General features: G+C 33.8%; 1 protein-coding gene and 1 pseudogene across 1 annotated transcript; both read left to right on the plus strand.

The window, feature by feature from the left end:
• Window positions 1-754: 754 nt before the first annotated feature.
• On the plus strand, window positions 755-4,827 carry LOC107868519 (annotated as a pseudogene).
• Window positions 4,828-10,280: 5,453 nt separating this feature from the next.
• Window positions 10,281-11,042, plus strand: LOC107868520 (retrovirus-related Pol polyprotein from transposon RE1). The gene has a single exon (XM_016715224.2). It carries the CDS (start codon window positions 10,281-10,283, stop codon window positions 11,040-11,042), a length of 762 nt encoding a protein of 253 aa, XP_016570710.2.
• The last annotated feature ends 3,255 nt before the right edge of the window (window positions 11,043-14,297 follow it).

A 14,297-nucleotide genomic window follows, 5' to 3' on the forward strand; every position in this document is an offset into this window, starting at 1 on the left:
AGAAATATATAAAATCAAAAAAGGATATCGTCAACAAAGCAAAAACTAATAATATTGAACTCGCCTATGATGATGTGAAAATAAATTTGACATGTACACAAGTTGGTTTTCTTTCGTCATCCTAATTACATCATAGATAGTCGTCAATTAGGAGGCTAGAACTATTTTTCCTTTGATTTTTCATGTTAAAAGAGACGTATCACAAAGAACACTACAAAATATATCACAAAGAATTTAAATTTAATGATTTAATTTCAACTTTTGAGCTCTCATCATTGAAATCATATTTCTTTTTGAAGTATGATTTTTATAATATTCGTTAAAATGTTAATTAATGATTTATAACTTTTCGCATATATATATATATATATATTTCTAGATTGTGTATTGAAAATATTAATCATTTGAATTTGTTGATTCTTTTCTTCGTTTAAATTTGAGATCGATAATATGAGTAAGTTCATATATGTCAGACAGTTTTTCTTTGATTCAGTGTAAGACATCATTATCTGATATACCTCAACAATGAACATCAAGATGGTGATGAAATGAATAGCTAGATTTCTTTATTTTTTTAATCTTTAATTAGTGGCTTTGGTTTGGGTACACCAACAAGAAGTATGAATCAAACAAACTTTTTGAAAGTGTTCCTAGTAAATTACTTGGTATGTAATAACAGACAAAATGTGGGGTCTGGTCAAATTTCAAAGATACATTCTCTTTTTTCTTGTATAAAAAGGAAACATAGTGAAGAAGAAATTAAAATCATCCAACTACAAGAAAATATTATTATGGGAAGTGAGTTAATAGAAGAAATGAAAATGAGTAACACTGGAGATTTCATGGCTCCTCATAATGTTCTTGATTCTAATAACAATATTCCTAAAACACCAAAAAGTCCATTTTCTTCAAAAATATTAATGTCCCCATTACCAAGTCCAATGAAGAAAGCTTTAACATATATGGAAGAAATTGGTAACCTTACAAAGCTTAATGATCCTCAAGATGATTGGCTTCCAATTACTGAATCAAGAAGTGGCAATGCATATTATGCTGCATTTCATACACTTAGTTCTGGGATTGGTGTTCAAGTTCTTCTTCTTCCTCTTGCTTTTGTTACACTTGGATGCATGGTATGTCCAATAATCATCTACTAATTGCTTATTAATATTATTTTTAGAGATAAGCATCCAGTACCTCTCCCACCTATGGTCAAAGTTGCTACGACGCACTCCAACTTCCAACTTCACAAGGATACTATATACTGATTAGCTTTGGATTTTGATAAGCTGATTGCAGGATATGGGGGATAATAAGCCTATCACTTGTATTTATTTGGCAATTATACACACTTTGGTTACTCATCCAACTTCATGAATCCGCCCCTGGCTTGCGCTATAGCCCCTATCTTCACCTTTCTATGGCTGCCTTCGGTAAGCATAATTGTCCCTCGGGCTATGCCATGATCGAGTCCAAAAACACACGTTTCATATGAACTTGTAATATGTCTTATCGAGTTTATTAAATGTTGTGTAGGTGAAAAACTGGGGAAGATTTTGGCCCTATTGCCAACAATGTACCTATCAGGTGTACTTGTGTTACACTTATTATTATCGGAGGTAGTGTTGAAGTTGTTTTGAAGAAAAGAAAACCTCCCAAATCGGAAATTTACTTTGGTTGGGAGGAGATTGAGATTATAAATAAACCTCCACCTCCTTCATTGTTGATATATACAAAAATATTTTTTTTCTTGTTTACTATTAAAGAGGTTTAGAGATAATCATCTTTTTGAGAATAGTATTTTAGGATTGAGAATAGTATTTTAGGAAGTGAGGGTGTGTGAGAAAAATATTGTATATTATATGATGTAATAATTTTCATATACTGAATATTTTTCTGGGAAGCTCATGGTTTTTCTCCAGTTAAGGAGTTTTCCACGTTAAATTTTTATGTTGTTATTCTCTTTAATTTCTCTATTATTTTCTGCTTGAAAGTGGTCCGAAAGGGGCGGGAAAAATAGTCCATTTTTCCCAGCAAGTGGTATCAGAGCCTAAATTTCTAAATTAGAATTATTATTTTTAAGCAAAAATTTTGTCCCAGTGAAGTAGCAAGTGGAATCTGATTCCGGTGGAGTTTGCTATTCTGGTGGAGTTATTTTGGGTACTTGTATATTTGGTAATAGTGGGAATAAGTACAAGAGTTATTTTGGGTACTTGTATATTTGGTAATAGTGGGAATAAGTACCATCTAAAGAGGTTCTAGCTAAGGAAAGACTTGATACTTAAGTGTATCTCTTGTGATCCACCTCTCTTTCTTGGGAACTAATTTAAAGCCTTGATACTTAAGTGTATCCCTTGTGATCCACCTCTCTTTCTTGGGAACTAACTTAATGGGTATTTTACATTATTATTGTCCATTTATTAGTACTGATAAACAAGATAGGAACAAAATTTGAGATTGAGAAATTTGATGGGAGAATTAATTTTGGCTTGTAGAAAGTGCAAGAAGGATATGTTAATCCAATCTGGATTATACAAGACATTGAAAGAGAGACCAACGAGCGGAAAAGGTGATAAGGATTCAGAAAAATCTGAAAGCAGTAAAGACTCAGAAAAATTCAGAATTAGTGATGAAGAATGGGAAGAGCTAGACATAAAAGCGGCAAGTCAAATTCGCTTGTGTTTAGCTAAAAATGTTCTTGCTAATGTGATTGGATTGTCTACAACAAAGGAGTTGTGGGAGAAACTTGAAGAATTGTACCAAACCAAAAGTATTTCAAATAGGTTATATTTGAAGGAGCAATTTCATAAATTGCAAATGGCTGAAGGTATAACTATTTATGATCATCTGAGTGTCTTGAATGGAATTGTTTCTGAATTGGAATCTATTGGAGTGAAAATTGATGATGAAGACAAGGCATTTCAACTCATCTAGTCTCTTCCATCTTCCTACAAGCACATGCAACCCATTTTAATGTATGGGAAGAAAACTGTGATTTTCTCAGAAGTGACAAGTAAATTGATTTCTGAGGAAAAAAGATTGATGAATGGAGATGAAAAATCTCTAGAAGATTCGGCTCTTGTTGTTAAAGGAAAATGGAAGTAAAGCTCTAAGAAGAAAGTCATCTGCTGGAATTGTAAACAACCGGAACATGGTAAAAATAATTGTCCAAATAATGGAGTTAGTTTTGCTAGAAGCTCCAAATAAAATGTTGTCAATGTTGTCTCCCTAGAACAGGAGGATGATATTTCTTTGTAAGAAAGATGAAAATCCTCATGGCATGAATGCTACCTTTAGAATTGCCATGGAAGAGGATGTTTAATTGGTAGCTGGTCCACAAGTTTGCACATGGGCATTGGTTGATAGGTGATGTAAGGTGTGTGGTGGAAAGGATGTTGATGGCTAATGAACTCTCAAAGAAATCAACAAGAGAGTTGCACCATAAGTTATTAGCAAGTTTTTTCAACATGTGCCGAAAATGAAATTCTTGAAATTAGAAAGTGATTTCAGGTGAAAATTCTTGGATTGATTTTTAAATCTAAATGGATGTACTCTTTATGGTGGGGGTATGATAATTCTTGAATTTAGAATTATGATTGTTAGTAGCAGACAATGTGGAAGTTGCAGTTACATATGATTGGTCGAGTTTAGAGTCAGGTGGAGAACTGATTTTTTTAAGTGTAGCTGGACAACTATAAAGGGCCAACGGATTGCATTTTTTTCTCTTCAAAAGGTGGAGATTTGTTGAAGTTATTTTGAAGAAAAAAAAATCTCCCACATCGAAAATTTACTTTGGTTGGTGGAGGTTGATAGTTATAAATAGACCTCCACCTCCTTCATTGTTGATACACATAAAAATATTCTTTTTTTTATTTATTTATTATTAAAGAGGTTTAGAGATAATTTTCTTGTAGATATCTTTGACAATAGTATTTTAGGAAGTGAGGGTGTGTGAGAAAAATATTGTGTATTATAAGTGTAATAATTTTTATATAGTGAATATTTCTCTGGGAGGCCCGTGAGTTTTCTCCAATTAGGGAGTTTTTCACGTTAAATTTTTGTGTTGTTATTCTCTTTAATTTTTCTGTTATTTTCTTCTTGAAAGCGGTTCTCGGAAGGGGGAGAAAAATAGTACATTTTTTCCAATAGGTAGCACTATGAAGATTTTGTTCCAAACTGTTGGTGCTTCTAATAGCCATATTATTATCCCTGTAAGTACAATAGAGTGGTATCTTGTGTTCACTCTCTCAGCAATAGTTCTTGCTCAGCTTCCTAATTTAAATTCCATATCTGGGAGTTTCTCTCATCGGTTCGCTCTCCGCTGTGACCTATTGTACTATAACATGGGTAATTTCCATTGTAAAAGGAAGGCCACAAGGTGTTACATTTGAAACTGTTGAAAATAAATCTGATGTTGCGAGAATTTGTAGCATTTTGAATGCTCTTGGAATGATAGCTTTTGCATTTAGGGGCCATAATCTTGTTCTTGAGATTCAAGGTTTGTTATTTAACTAGCCAATATTACAATTTTAAGTTGGTATATGTTATAAAGTAGTCTTGAGCTGGGGGGTCTATAGTGGTATGATCTGCATACACCTTACCCTCCCCAGATCCCACTAGGCGTTGTTTTTTAAACATTGGTTGATTGTGTTATAGGGTACAATGCCTTCGAGCTTAAAGAATCCATCTCATGTGCCAATGTGGAAAGGAGTCAAGTTCTCATATTCTATCATTGCTTTGTGTTTGTTTCCATTGGCAATTGGAGGATACTGGGCTTATGGAAACTTGGTAAGATCTTTCACAATTTGGATTGTTTACATCATATAGCCACTTTTGTGGCTTTGTATTTAATATTTGGCCACTTCAAACTTAAACCCAAGGTCTTAATATTAGTTTTCATCCGCGATGACATGGACTATATCTATTTACGCAAATACCTCAAAGATTTTGACTCTTTAATACATAAGAATTCAATAAGAATGTCTTGCAATTGATGGTACGAAAAAGAGATCCCCAATAATCGGAGACAAGAAGATTCATATGAGAAAACATAAAAGAAAGACTAGCCTTCGATCACTATCAACTACAGACCGAATGAAGTTGATGATTTTTTCAGGCTTTAATTTTCTCTTTTTAGTCATGAATGTTGTGTCTCTGAAAATTTGTCAGCGCGGGTCTAATTTGACTAAGAGAAAAAAGAGATAAAAAAAATTTGCGGCTTTAAACATATCATAACTTTAAATAAAACTTACTATTTTAAGCTATAGATAACACGTTAGCATTTATAACTTAACGTGAAATATTATTCTAAGAGATTCGGTGGAACTACGAAAGATAAGTGTTTATTAAATATTTTATATTGAGATTTGAAATGATCTTGTACATTTCTGTGCAAATATAAGTTCATTTTCTATAAAATTTTTGATCATATATTCATGATTTTTTTTTTTTCATTATAATATATCAAAGTATAAAAGGGCCATATATTAGGGACTATGGAGCGTCTACAACAACTAAAATGACAAGGGAAATTAAACGGCACCCATGAATTATGATCGAATTTGCTACGATACACTCTAATTTTACGAGGGTTTTATTACCCTGCTGAACTAAATTTTAGACACCTTTGACGTGGACCTCGTTTTTATGTAATAAAAATATCACGAAAGCACAAAAAGGAGAAAAAACCCGCTAAAAACCCTCTAAAATTGACTTTAGGGGGTAATAGAACCCCAATAATATTGAAGCGTGTTATAGCAACTTTGTTCATAATTCAAGAATGTACCGCATGCTTATCTCCACATTTTATGTCAGCAACGTTCGATTTTGAGGTTTAATTAATCGAAGGTACTTACTTTGAAAATAAATCATTTTTTATTTATCGAAGATAATTTCATTTCTGAAGCTTCAACTCCTTCAATTATAGGGACAAAGCTCTAACATGAAATGAATTTATAAACTTGGAGCGGTTAGCTGGTATTTACATATAATAACGGGAAACACGTAAAGAAAATTTATGCGATCACTTTTATTTGTATTATATTGTCTTGTCAAATGTGTGATTTGTCGATTTGTTGTAGGATTGGAAGAAGTTAAGAAAGGGTGTTGTGGCCCCATTATTATACACTTCTCCTTTTATGAACTCACTATTTATTTAAGTTCATGACCCCATTAACTAATAATGACCTTCCTCTTTTTCTTATTTACTATCTCGATATTTGAATTCGTGTATCGTATGGAAATCATTTCTTGATGCAATGCCTCGTTAAGAATTTTTTATTTTATTTAAGAGATCAAACTCAAAACATTAAATTAAGAATGAAGCGATTTCAATAATATACTATATATATTAATTTGGTACTAACTGCAACCAAGATAGATTTTTGCCAATCCATTAATTTGCTATCAATATAAGTCTTTACATCTAGCAAAGAATTTCGATACACTATTCCATGAAAAACTATATGATTCTTTTTTTTAAAGAAAAAAAAAAAAAAAAAAAAGACCTATCCCTACAAAATTCAAAAAAAATTCACGTGCATAGTTTTTTCTTATTTAAATTTGCACATCAACACATTCAAATTAGTGGTTTGAAACCAAAAGATCAGATAAAACAGGTGATCAAAATGTAGTTTGATATAAAAATTAAATGATCTAACTAAACCCAAATTAAATGATAATACTAATAATTAAGAAAATAAGAAGGGTTAATTAAAAAAGTCTAAAATGAATAATTTTTTCAGGTCCTAATTAAAACAGGAACTAAATGTGATAAGTGCTGCTAATTACATATTCGTGTGATTGACCACATGATTCCGTTTGTTATTCATGAGAAATCGCTCGTTTATTTTCTTATAATATCTAGAGATGTGGGTAATTATCACTTGTAAAGAGAGGGAAAATTCAGTAATTAAACTTCTCAGGTTCAAAGTTTTGAGTTTTTAAAATTTAATATTTATATATGATTTTGTACTATATAACAATCAGGCATACTGTAAAATAATATCTTGTGACTGGAAACGTGTTAGAGGTCCGACACTTAAACTCGATGGATGGCACGGTGACGACAAAGGATTGACATGAATGATTTTATCAAGAGCCTAGGTGTGAGTTGAATCAATCATGTGAGTAATGGGGTGATCGACATTGCCAAGCTGGTGATATTCAAGTGATCAAATGCTAATATCGAGTAGTTTTGGTCTCTCAAGTCTTATCTGTGAAGTATAAACTGAAATGCTAGACAATAGGTTACATGTATTAAGGCAAGATTTGGTTGATATTGTCTTATCAAACATGGAAAAATAAGAAAAAAGTTTCCAAGAACTAATGCAAGAATATAAACAAGCTTATATGTATACTCGACAATACGTTAAAACTATACCAATAATATAACCATGAGTGTTATGGGGGTGAAAGGACCATTTTACTCGAATGTTTGGGGTACGGTATTACATTAAACTATACCAATAACTTTCAATGTGAGTGCACATAACTTTCTAGATTTTCACAACAATAGTGAGTGCACATAACTTTCTAGATTTTCACAACAATAGTGAATCCCTTCGGTGAAAAAATAAATAAATTATATTGTTTGTACTTGATTAAATTTATTTTTAAGGTACATATCGTAGATTTTGAACCCTCTTCGATTAACCTATTTGCGTGTTTACTTATTCATATTTGAAGCCTCGTAATCAAAAGTTATATTACCTACTTATCTGTAAAAATCAAATGTATGAGAACTTGGTTGAGAATTAATTAGTCCAAATTCATCACACTTTTTCTCGTTGCTTAGCAACTCTTTTCTTCATGGCTCTACCTCGTTATAATTAAGAGTATTGGGCAGTCTATTACTTAAAAGTATTAAGGGTAAAAACAGATCTTGTATATACAGTAAAAATAGTTAGTTAAAGTGTTAGTTACAGGTGATTAGTTAGTAACTACCTTGTGTATAAATACACAAGTTGATCATATTGTACATAACAGTTTTCATTCTCCATCAATAAGAAATAACTCTCCTCTTCCCTCTTCTTCTTCTTCTTCCTCTTTTTCTTTCATCAATTCTCTGATTCTTGACATGGTATCAAAGCCAACGATGCTTTAATTCTTCTTCTGCTCAAACTCTTCAAAATTCTTGTATTCGATAAGGTTTCTTGAAAGAGCTAACAATGGCAGCAACTAAAAATTTGGGGCAAACATCTAATTCTAATTCAACTGATGAGAATCTTGGAATTGGAGTTACTATTGAAGCCAATCATCCATTGTATTTGGCTCCCGAAAACACAAGTGATATATCGCTGATTTCATTTCAACTAGTGGGGATTGAAAACTATGGATTATGGTCAAGATCCATAAGAATAGCACTGCTGGGTCGCAACAAGCTCGGAATTGTAGATGGGTCATGGAAAAAAGAGAAATTTCATCAAAAATATGGCTATCAATGGAAACGTTGCAATGCGATTATTCTTTCGTGGTTAATGAACTCAGTAGCTCAAAATTTGATAAGTGTCGTGGCTTATGCTTCAAGTGCACACTCAGTTTGGGAAGATCTTCGTGAAAGATTTGATAAAATCGATGGATCAAGCTCCTTCAATGTTCATAGAGATATTGCAACTTTGACCCAAGTTACTCTATCAATTCCTTTTTATTACTCAAAGCTGAAGGATTTATGGGATGAGTATGAAACATTGATTCCCTTACCTGGTTGCAACTGTGATAAGTCTAAGGATTTCTTGAGCTATTTTCAAAGACAAAAGTTATATCAATTTCTTATGGGCCTTAATGATTCATATAATCAAGCAAGAAGCCAAATCTTGCTCATGATCCCATTGCCCACCGTTAATCAGGCATATGCAATGTCAGTTAGTGATGAAAATCAGAAGAGTATGACTGCTGCTAATTCTGGAATTCTTGGTGCATCTCCTAGTGTTAATTCAGGAAATTATCCTAGTACTAATTCAGGAAGTTATGAATCAACTGCCCTATACAGTGCTAGAACAAGTAATTCTCAAAAATTCAAGAAAAACTACAATTTACAATGTGATTTCTGCAAGTTAAAGGGGCACACTAGGAAAAATTGCTACAAGATTGTTGGGTATCCTAATGACTCAAGGTTCAAGAAAAAAGGGGGAGCCTCTAATGGTTACACTCAATCTACTGCTTACAACGTGCTTACTAAAAATTCAGTCAAGAATTGTAGAATTCCTGAGTTTACTTCGGGTGAAAGGGGACAGTACAGTTCACAAGCTAATACTTCTCAAGGTCCTGATACAAGTTCAAAGTGTGGTGGAACTCAGATGCCTTGTTTCTTCACTCCAGATCAATATGCTCAAATTCTGAATTTGCTAAATGAACCTCAATCTACATCAGTAGCTAACACTGCAGGTATGCCTAATGCCTTACTAGTTATTAACAATGTTAATACATGGATTGTAGATACAGGAGCTACAAATCATATGGCAGCTGATGAAAGCCTACTAACAAACACTGATAATAACAAACAGAGAAAAGTTTTTCTACCTACTGGTGATATTGCATATGTCACTCATGTTGGATCTAGTGTAATATCTGGAGGACAAAAACTTGACAATGTGTTGCACATACCACAGTTTAAATTCAATCTTCTATCTGTATCTCAGGTAACAAAGGCCTTACAATGTTTAGTGGCTTTCTTTCCTAACTTTTTTATCTTTCAGGATCTCTACAATGGGAAGGTGAAAGCGATTGGTAGAGAAAAGGATGGTTTAGATCTCTTATCTTCAAGCTCTGGAAGCACAACAAAGGATTTACATTCTCTAGTTGCTAAAGATTCTGTAAACTCTACGAAAATCTCTGTAAACTCTGTTAATGAAACCAAAACTAGCCTTGAATTATGGCATAAGAGGCTTGATCATCCATCGTCTAAATTTTTGCACAAACTATTTCCTTCTACTCTTGATAATTGTATTAGTATTGTCAAAAATTGTTTTGTTTGTCCTTGTGCTAAACAAGTAAGGTTACCATTTCCTTCGAGTAGTATAAAGAGTACTAGGTGCTTTGAATTGTTACATCTTAATGTATGGGGACCTTACGAAGTAGCAACATATGATGGTAATAAATATTTTTTGACAATCGTTGATGATTTTTCTAGAATGACTTGGCTATTTTTACTTAAGCTCAAATCTGATGTGTGTGTTGTACTTAAACAGTTCTTGTCTTATGTGTTAACTCAATTTGAGCAAAAGGTTAAGAGCATTTGATCGGATAATGGAAATGAATTTGTTAACTCTGGATGTGCTTCTATGTTTGAACAACTTGGTATCTTACACCAAACATCTTGTGCTTACACTCCTCAACAAAGTGGTGTTGCTGAGAGAAAGCACAAGCATGTATTGGAGGTCTGTAGAGCTATCAGATTTCAGGGACACATTCCAATAAGATATTGGGGTCACTGCATTCTTACTGCTGCTTACCTAATAAATAGAATGCCTTCCTCAGTGCTTAACTACAAATCTCCTTATGAGATATTATATAAAGTTCCTCCTTCACTTAAGCACCTTAGAACTTTAGGATGTTTATGTTTTGCCAAGACAGTGAATGAATCAGATAAACTTAAATCTCAATCTATTGCTGCCGTGCATATGGGATATTCAAAATCTCAAAAAGGGTATATACTATTCGATCTATCTAATCACATATTTTTTGTCAACAGAGACGTTGAATTTAGAGAAGAAGTATTTCCTTTCAAGTTTGTTGAAAAGAATAAGCAGCTTCCTTTCTTAGATGTTTTCTCCAATCAAATTTCACTTTACAATGATGAAGTACCAGCTTCAATAAGTGCTGATCAAAATGGTGATTCAGTAAGCAGGAATTTAGCTAATCAAGATTCAGCTCCATCCACATCAGCTGATCCAAATCCTCAGATTCCTACTGCTACATATCAGTTGCCTGTGTTTACAAGTGACAATTTAACATTTGTTCCAACAGAGTCCAGGAAGTCTTCAAGAACTAAAGTACCACCTCTTTGGATGAAAGACTTTGTCTTTACTCAAAAAAAATTCTAAAACTCCTTACAATTTAGCAAACTACATATCCTACGATCACTTACCTACCTCTTATCATTCTGTTATTGCTGCTAGTTCTCAATAAACTGAATCCACATCCTACAAAGAGGCAATACAAGATCCAAGGTGGATAGATGCTATGAAGGCAGAGATAGAAGCATTGGCTAGTAACAACACTTGGGAAGTAGTATCACTACCAGAAGGGAAAAGATCAATTGGATGCAAATGGGTGTATAGAATAAAGTATAAAGCCACCGGTGAAATAGAGAGATTCAAGGCAAGATTAGTAGCCAAAGTTTACAACCAACAAGAAGGTATTGATTATCAGGAAACCTTCTCTCCCATAGTAAAAATGGTGACTATAAGATCAATTCTATATATAGTTGCTATTAGACATTGGCATATCCATCAAACGGATGTGTACAATGCCTTTCTTCAAGGGGACCTAGAAGATGAAATATATATGGATCTTCCTCAAGGATTTAAGAACCAGGGGGAGAAGAGGCCAGTGTGTAGGCTTCTTAAATCTTTGTATGGGCTTAAACAAGCTCCAAGACAGTGGAATATGAAACTTATGGAAGCAGTTCTTCAACTTGGATTTATCCAAAGTCAACATGATCACTCCTTATTCATAAGGAAATCGGGAAGTGAATTAGTGATTATTCTTGTTTATGTTGATGACATGTTGGTTACAGGTAGCAACTTGAAACTGATAGAAGAAACAAAGACATCTTTACATAAAGCATTCAAAATGAAAGACCTTGGAGAGTTGCGGTACTTTTTAGGAATTGAATTTGCCAGGTCTAAAGCTGGAATCTTGATGCATCAAAGGAAATACACTTTGGAATTAAATGTTGATCTTGGTCTAGGTGCTGCAAAACCAGTTGCTACTCCTTCTGAAATGAATGCAAAGCTGGCAACCAAAGAACTAAGCGATATGATAGATAAGAGAAGCTCAAGACAGGGGGAGAATGAAGATCCTTTGGCAGATGTTAACATGTATCAAAAAATTATTGAAAAGTTACTGTACCTCACCACAACAAGACCAGATATTGCTTATGGTGTGCAAACACTAAGTCAATTCCTTCAACAACCAAAAAAGTCTCATTTAGAAGCCGCTATGAGAATAATTAGACATGTGAAATTGCAGCCTGGACGAGGAATAAGTCAAAGTCAAGAACAAGTTAGTGCTTACTGTGATGCCGATTGGGCAGCATGTCCTAATACCAGAAAATTAGTAACGGGCTTTCTTGTTAAACTAGGAAATTCTTTGATCTCTTGGAAATCAAAGAAGCAGAACACAGTCTCAAGAAGCTCAGCAGAAGCTGAGTATAGAAGCTTAGCATCTACAACTGCAGAATTGATTTGGATACTGGGATTGTTCAAGGAAATTGGAATTCAAATCACTCAACCAATACAGGTTCAAATAAACAGTAAAGCAGCAATACAAATAGCTGCCAACCCAGTGTTTCATGAGAGAACAAAACATATCGAAATCGATTGTCACTTTGTAAGAGAAAAGATTCAAAAGGGCATGATCAAGACACAGTACATTCCTACAAAGGAACAACAGGCAGACTTGTTAACTAAAGGGCTAAACAAAGTTCAGCATCAATACCTATGTGCCAAACTAGGAGTACTAAATGTATTTGCACCTCCTACACCTCCTAGTTTGAGGGGAAGTATTGAACAGTCTATTACTTAAAAGTATTAAGGGCAAAAACAGATCTTGTATATACAGTAAAAATAGTTAGTTAAAGTGTTAGTTACAGGTGATTAGTTAGTAACTACCTTGTGTATAAATATACAAGTTGATCATATTGTACATAACAGTTTTCATTCTCCATCAATAAAAAATAACTCTCCTCTTCTCTCTTCTTCTTCTTCCTCTTTTTCTTTCATCAATTCTCTGATTCTTGACAAAGAGTTGCAAGAATATTAACACGCCTATATGTTCCACCTACCAAATCTTTAACACCAAACCCAAAATAGTAACAGAACACCAAAGCAGTTAACAAAACTTAACCAAATGTAACACCAAGTCATTAAAACCAAATTAGCAGGTAACAAAGTCAAGTAATTAATACAAAGTCTTTATCTTTATATCTTTGGTCACCTAATTAACTCCTTAATTCCTTCCTTCCTTTAGCTCACTTCCAAAACTGCCACCAGCTTGATGAAACGCAGGTATTGCTGTCATCTGTCCAAGAAATGGAAAAAGAAACAATTAGTAATAGAAACAAAATACTAATCAAATAAATTATTGATTGAAACATAGAAATTAAACATGCATAAAAAACAACTTACCATGAGTGTGATACACGCACAAAATAGCTGATCATAGCACCATATATACACTGCCAAACAAAACATGATACAACCAGCCAAAGAAATCTTTCTTTTTGTGATGCCGATTGGACATGTTGCAGAGAATCTCGACGATTCGTTAGTGGGTTTTTCATCAGTTTAGGAGGATCTCCTATCAGTTGGAAGTCAAAGAAACAAACCTCGATATCTCTATCATCAGCTGAAGCTGAATACCGTTCAATGCGTCGTCTTGTGGCGGAGTTGACTTGGCTCACCCGTTTACTTGCCGATCTTTCCATTTCTCCAGTGATGCCTGTTCCGATCTTGTCAGACAGTCAATCTGTCATACACATCGCTCGAAATCCAGTCTTTCATGAACGGACGAAGCATGTTGAACTCGATTGTCACTTCGTCCGTCAACAATTTTTATCTGGCATGATTTCTCTCACATTTACTCCATCCAAATCTCAACTTGCAGATCTTTTCACAAAAGCTTTGTCTGGACCTTCCCTTTCTTCGATCCTTGGCAAGTTGGGAGTCTCTTCGATTCCCTCCAACTTGAAGGGGGTGATAGAGTTAAGATTTTAACATCGATCTCTCACAAGAAGAAGAAGAGGCACGAGTTATTTGAGCACCAACACATTGGGCCTTCATCACAAATTGGGCCTATTAAACCAGCTCACAACAATAATATAAACTAATACACAGCTGTACATAATACATAGTAAAGAGATAAAAAGTTTGTTACAAGTTAGTCAATAGTATAGTTACAAGTGTACAAAGTTTATTGGTTTTGTTTTGATTCTCTAGGTATCTTGTATATATGCATTGAGTAGATGATTTGAGAAATACACAGAAAATTTCCAGAATTCCTTTCTCTTCAGGTCATATTATCACGAGACATGCATGGCATATCCGGAGATGGACAACAGAGATACAAAAAGTAGA

Source organism: Capsicum annuum, chromosome 4 (assembly GCF_002878395.1).
Source record: "Capsicum annuum cultivar UCD-10X-F1 chromosome 4, UCD10Xv1.1, whole genome shotgun sequence".
In the NCBI taxonomy this organism is placed as follows: Eukaryota; Viridiplantae; Streptophyta; class Magnoliopsida; order Solanales; family Solanaceae; genus Capsicum; species Capsicum annuum.

Coding starts and splice junctions, on each gene's coding strand:
- LOC107868520 (XM_016715224.2), top strand. CDS start 10,281: ATGTTTGAACAACTTGGTATCTTACACCAAACATCTTGTGCTTACACT.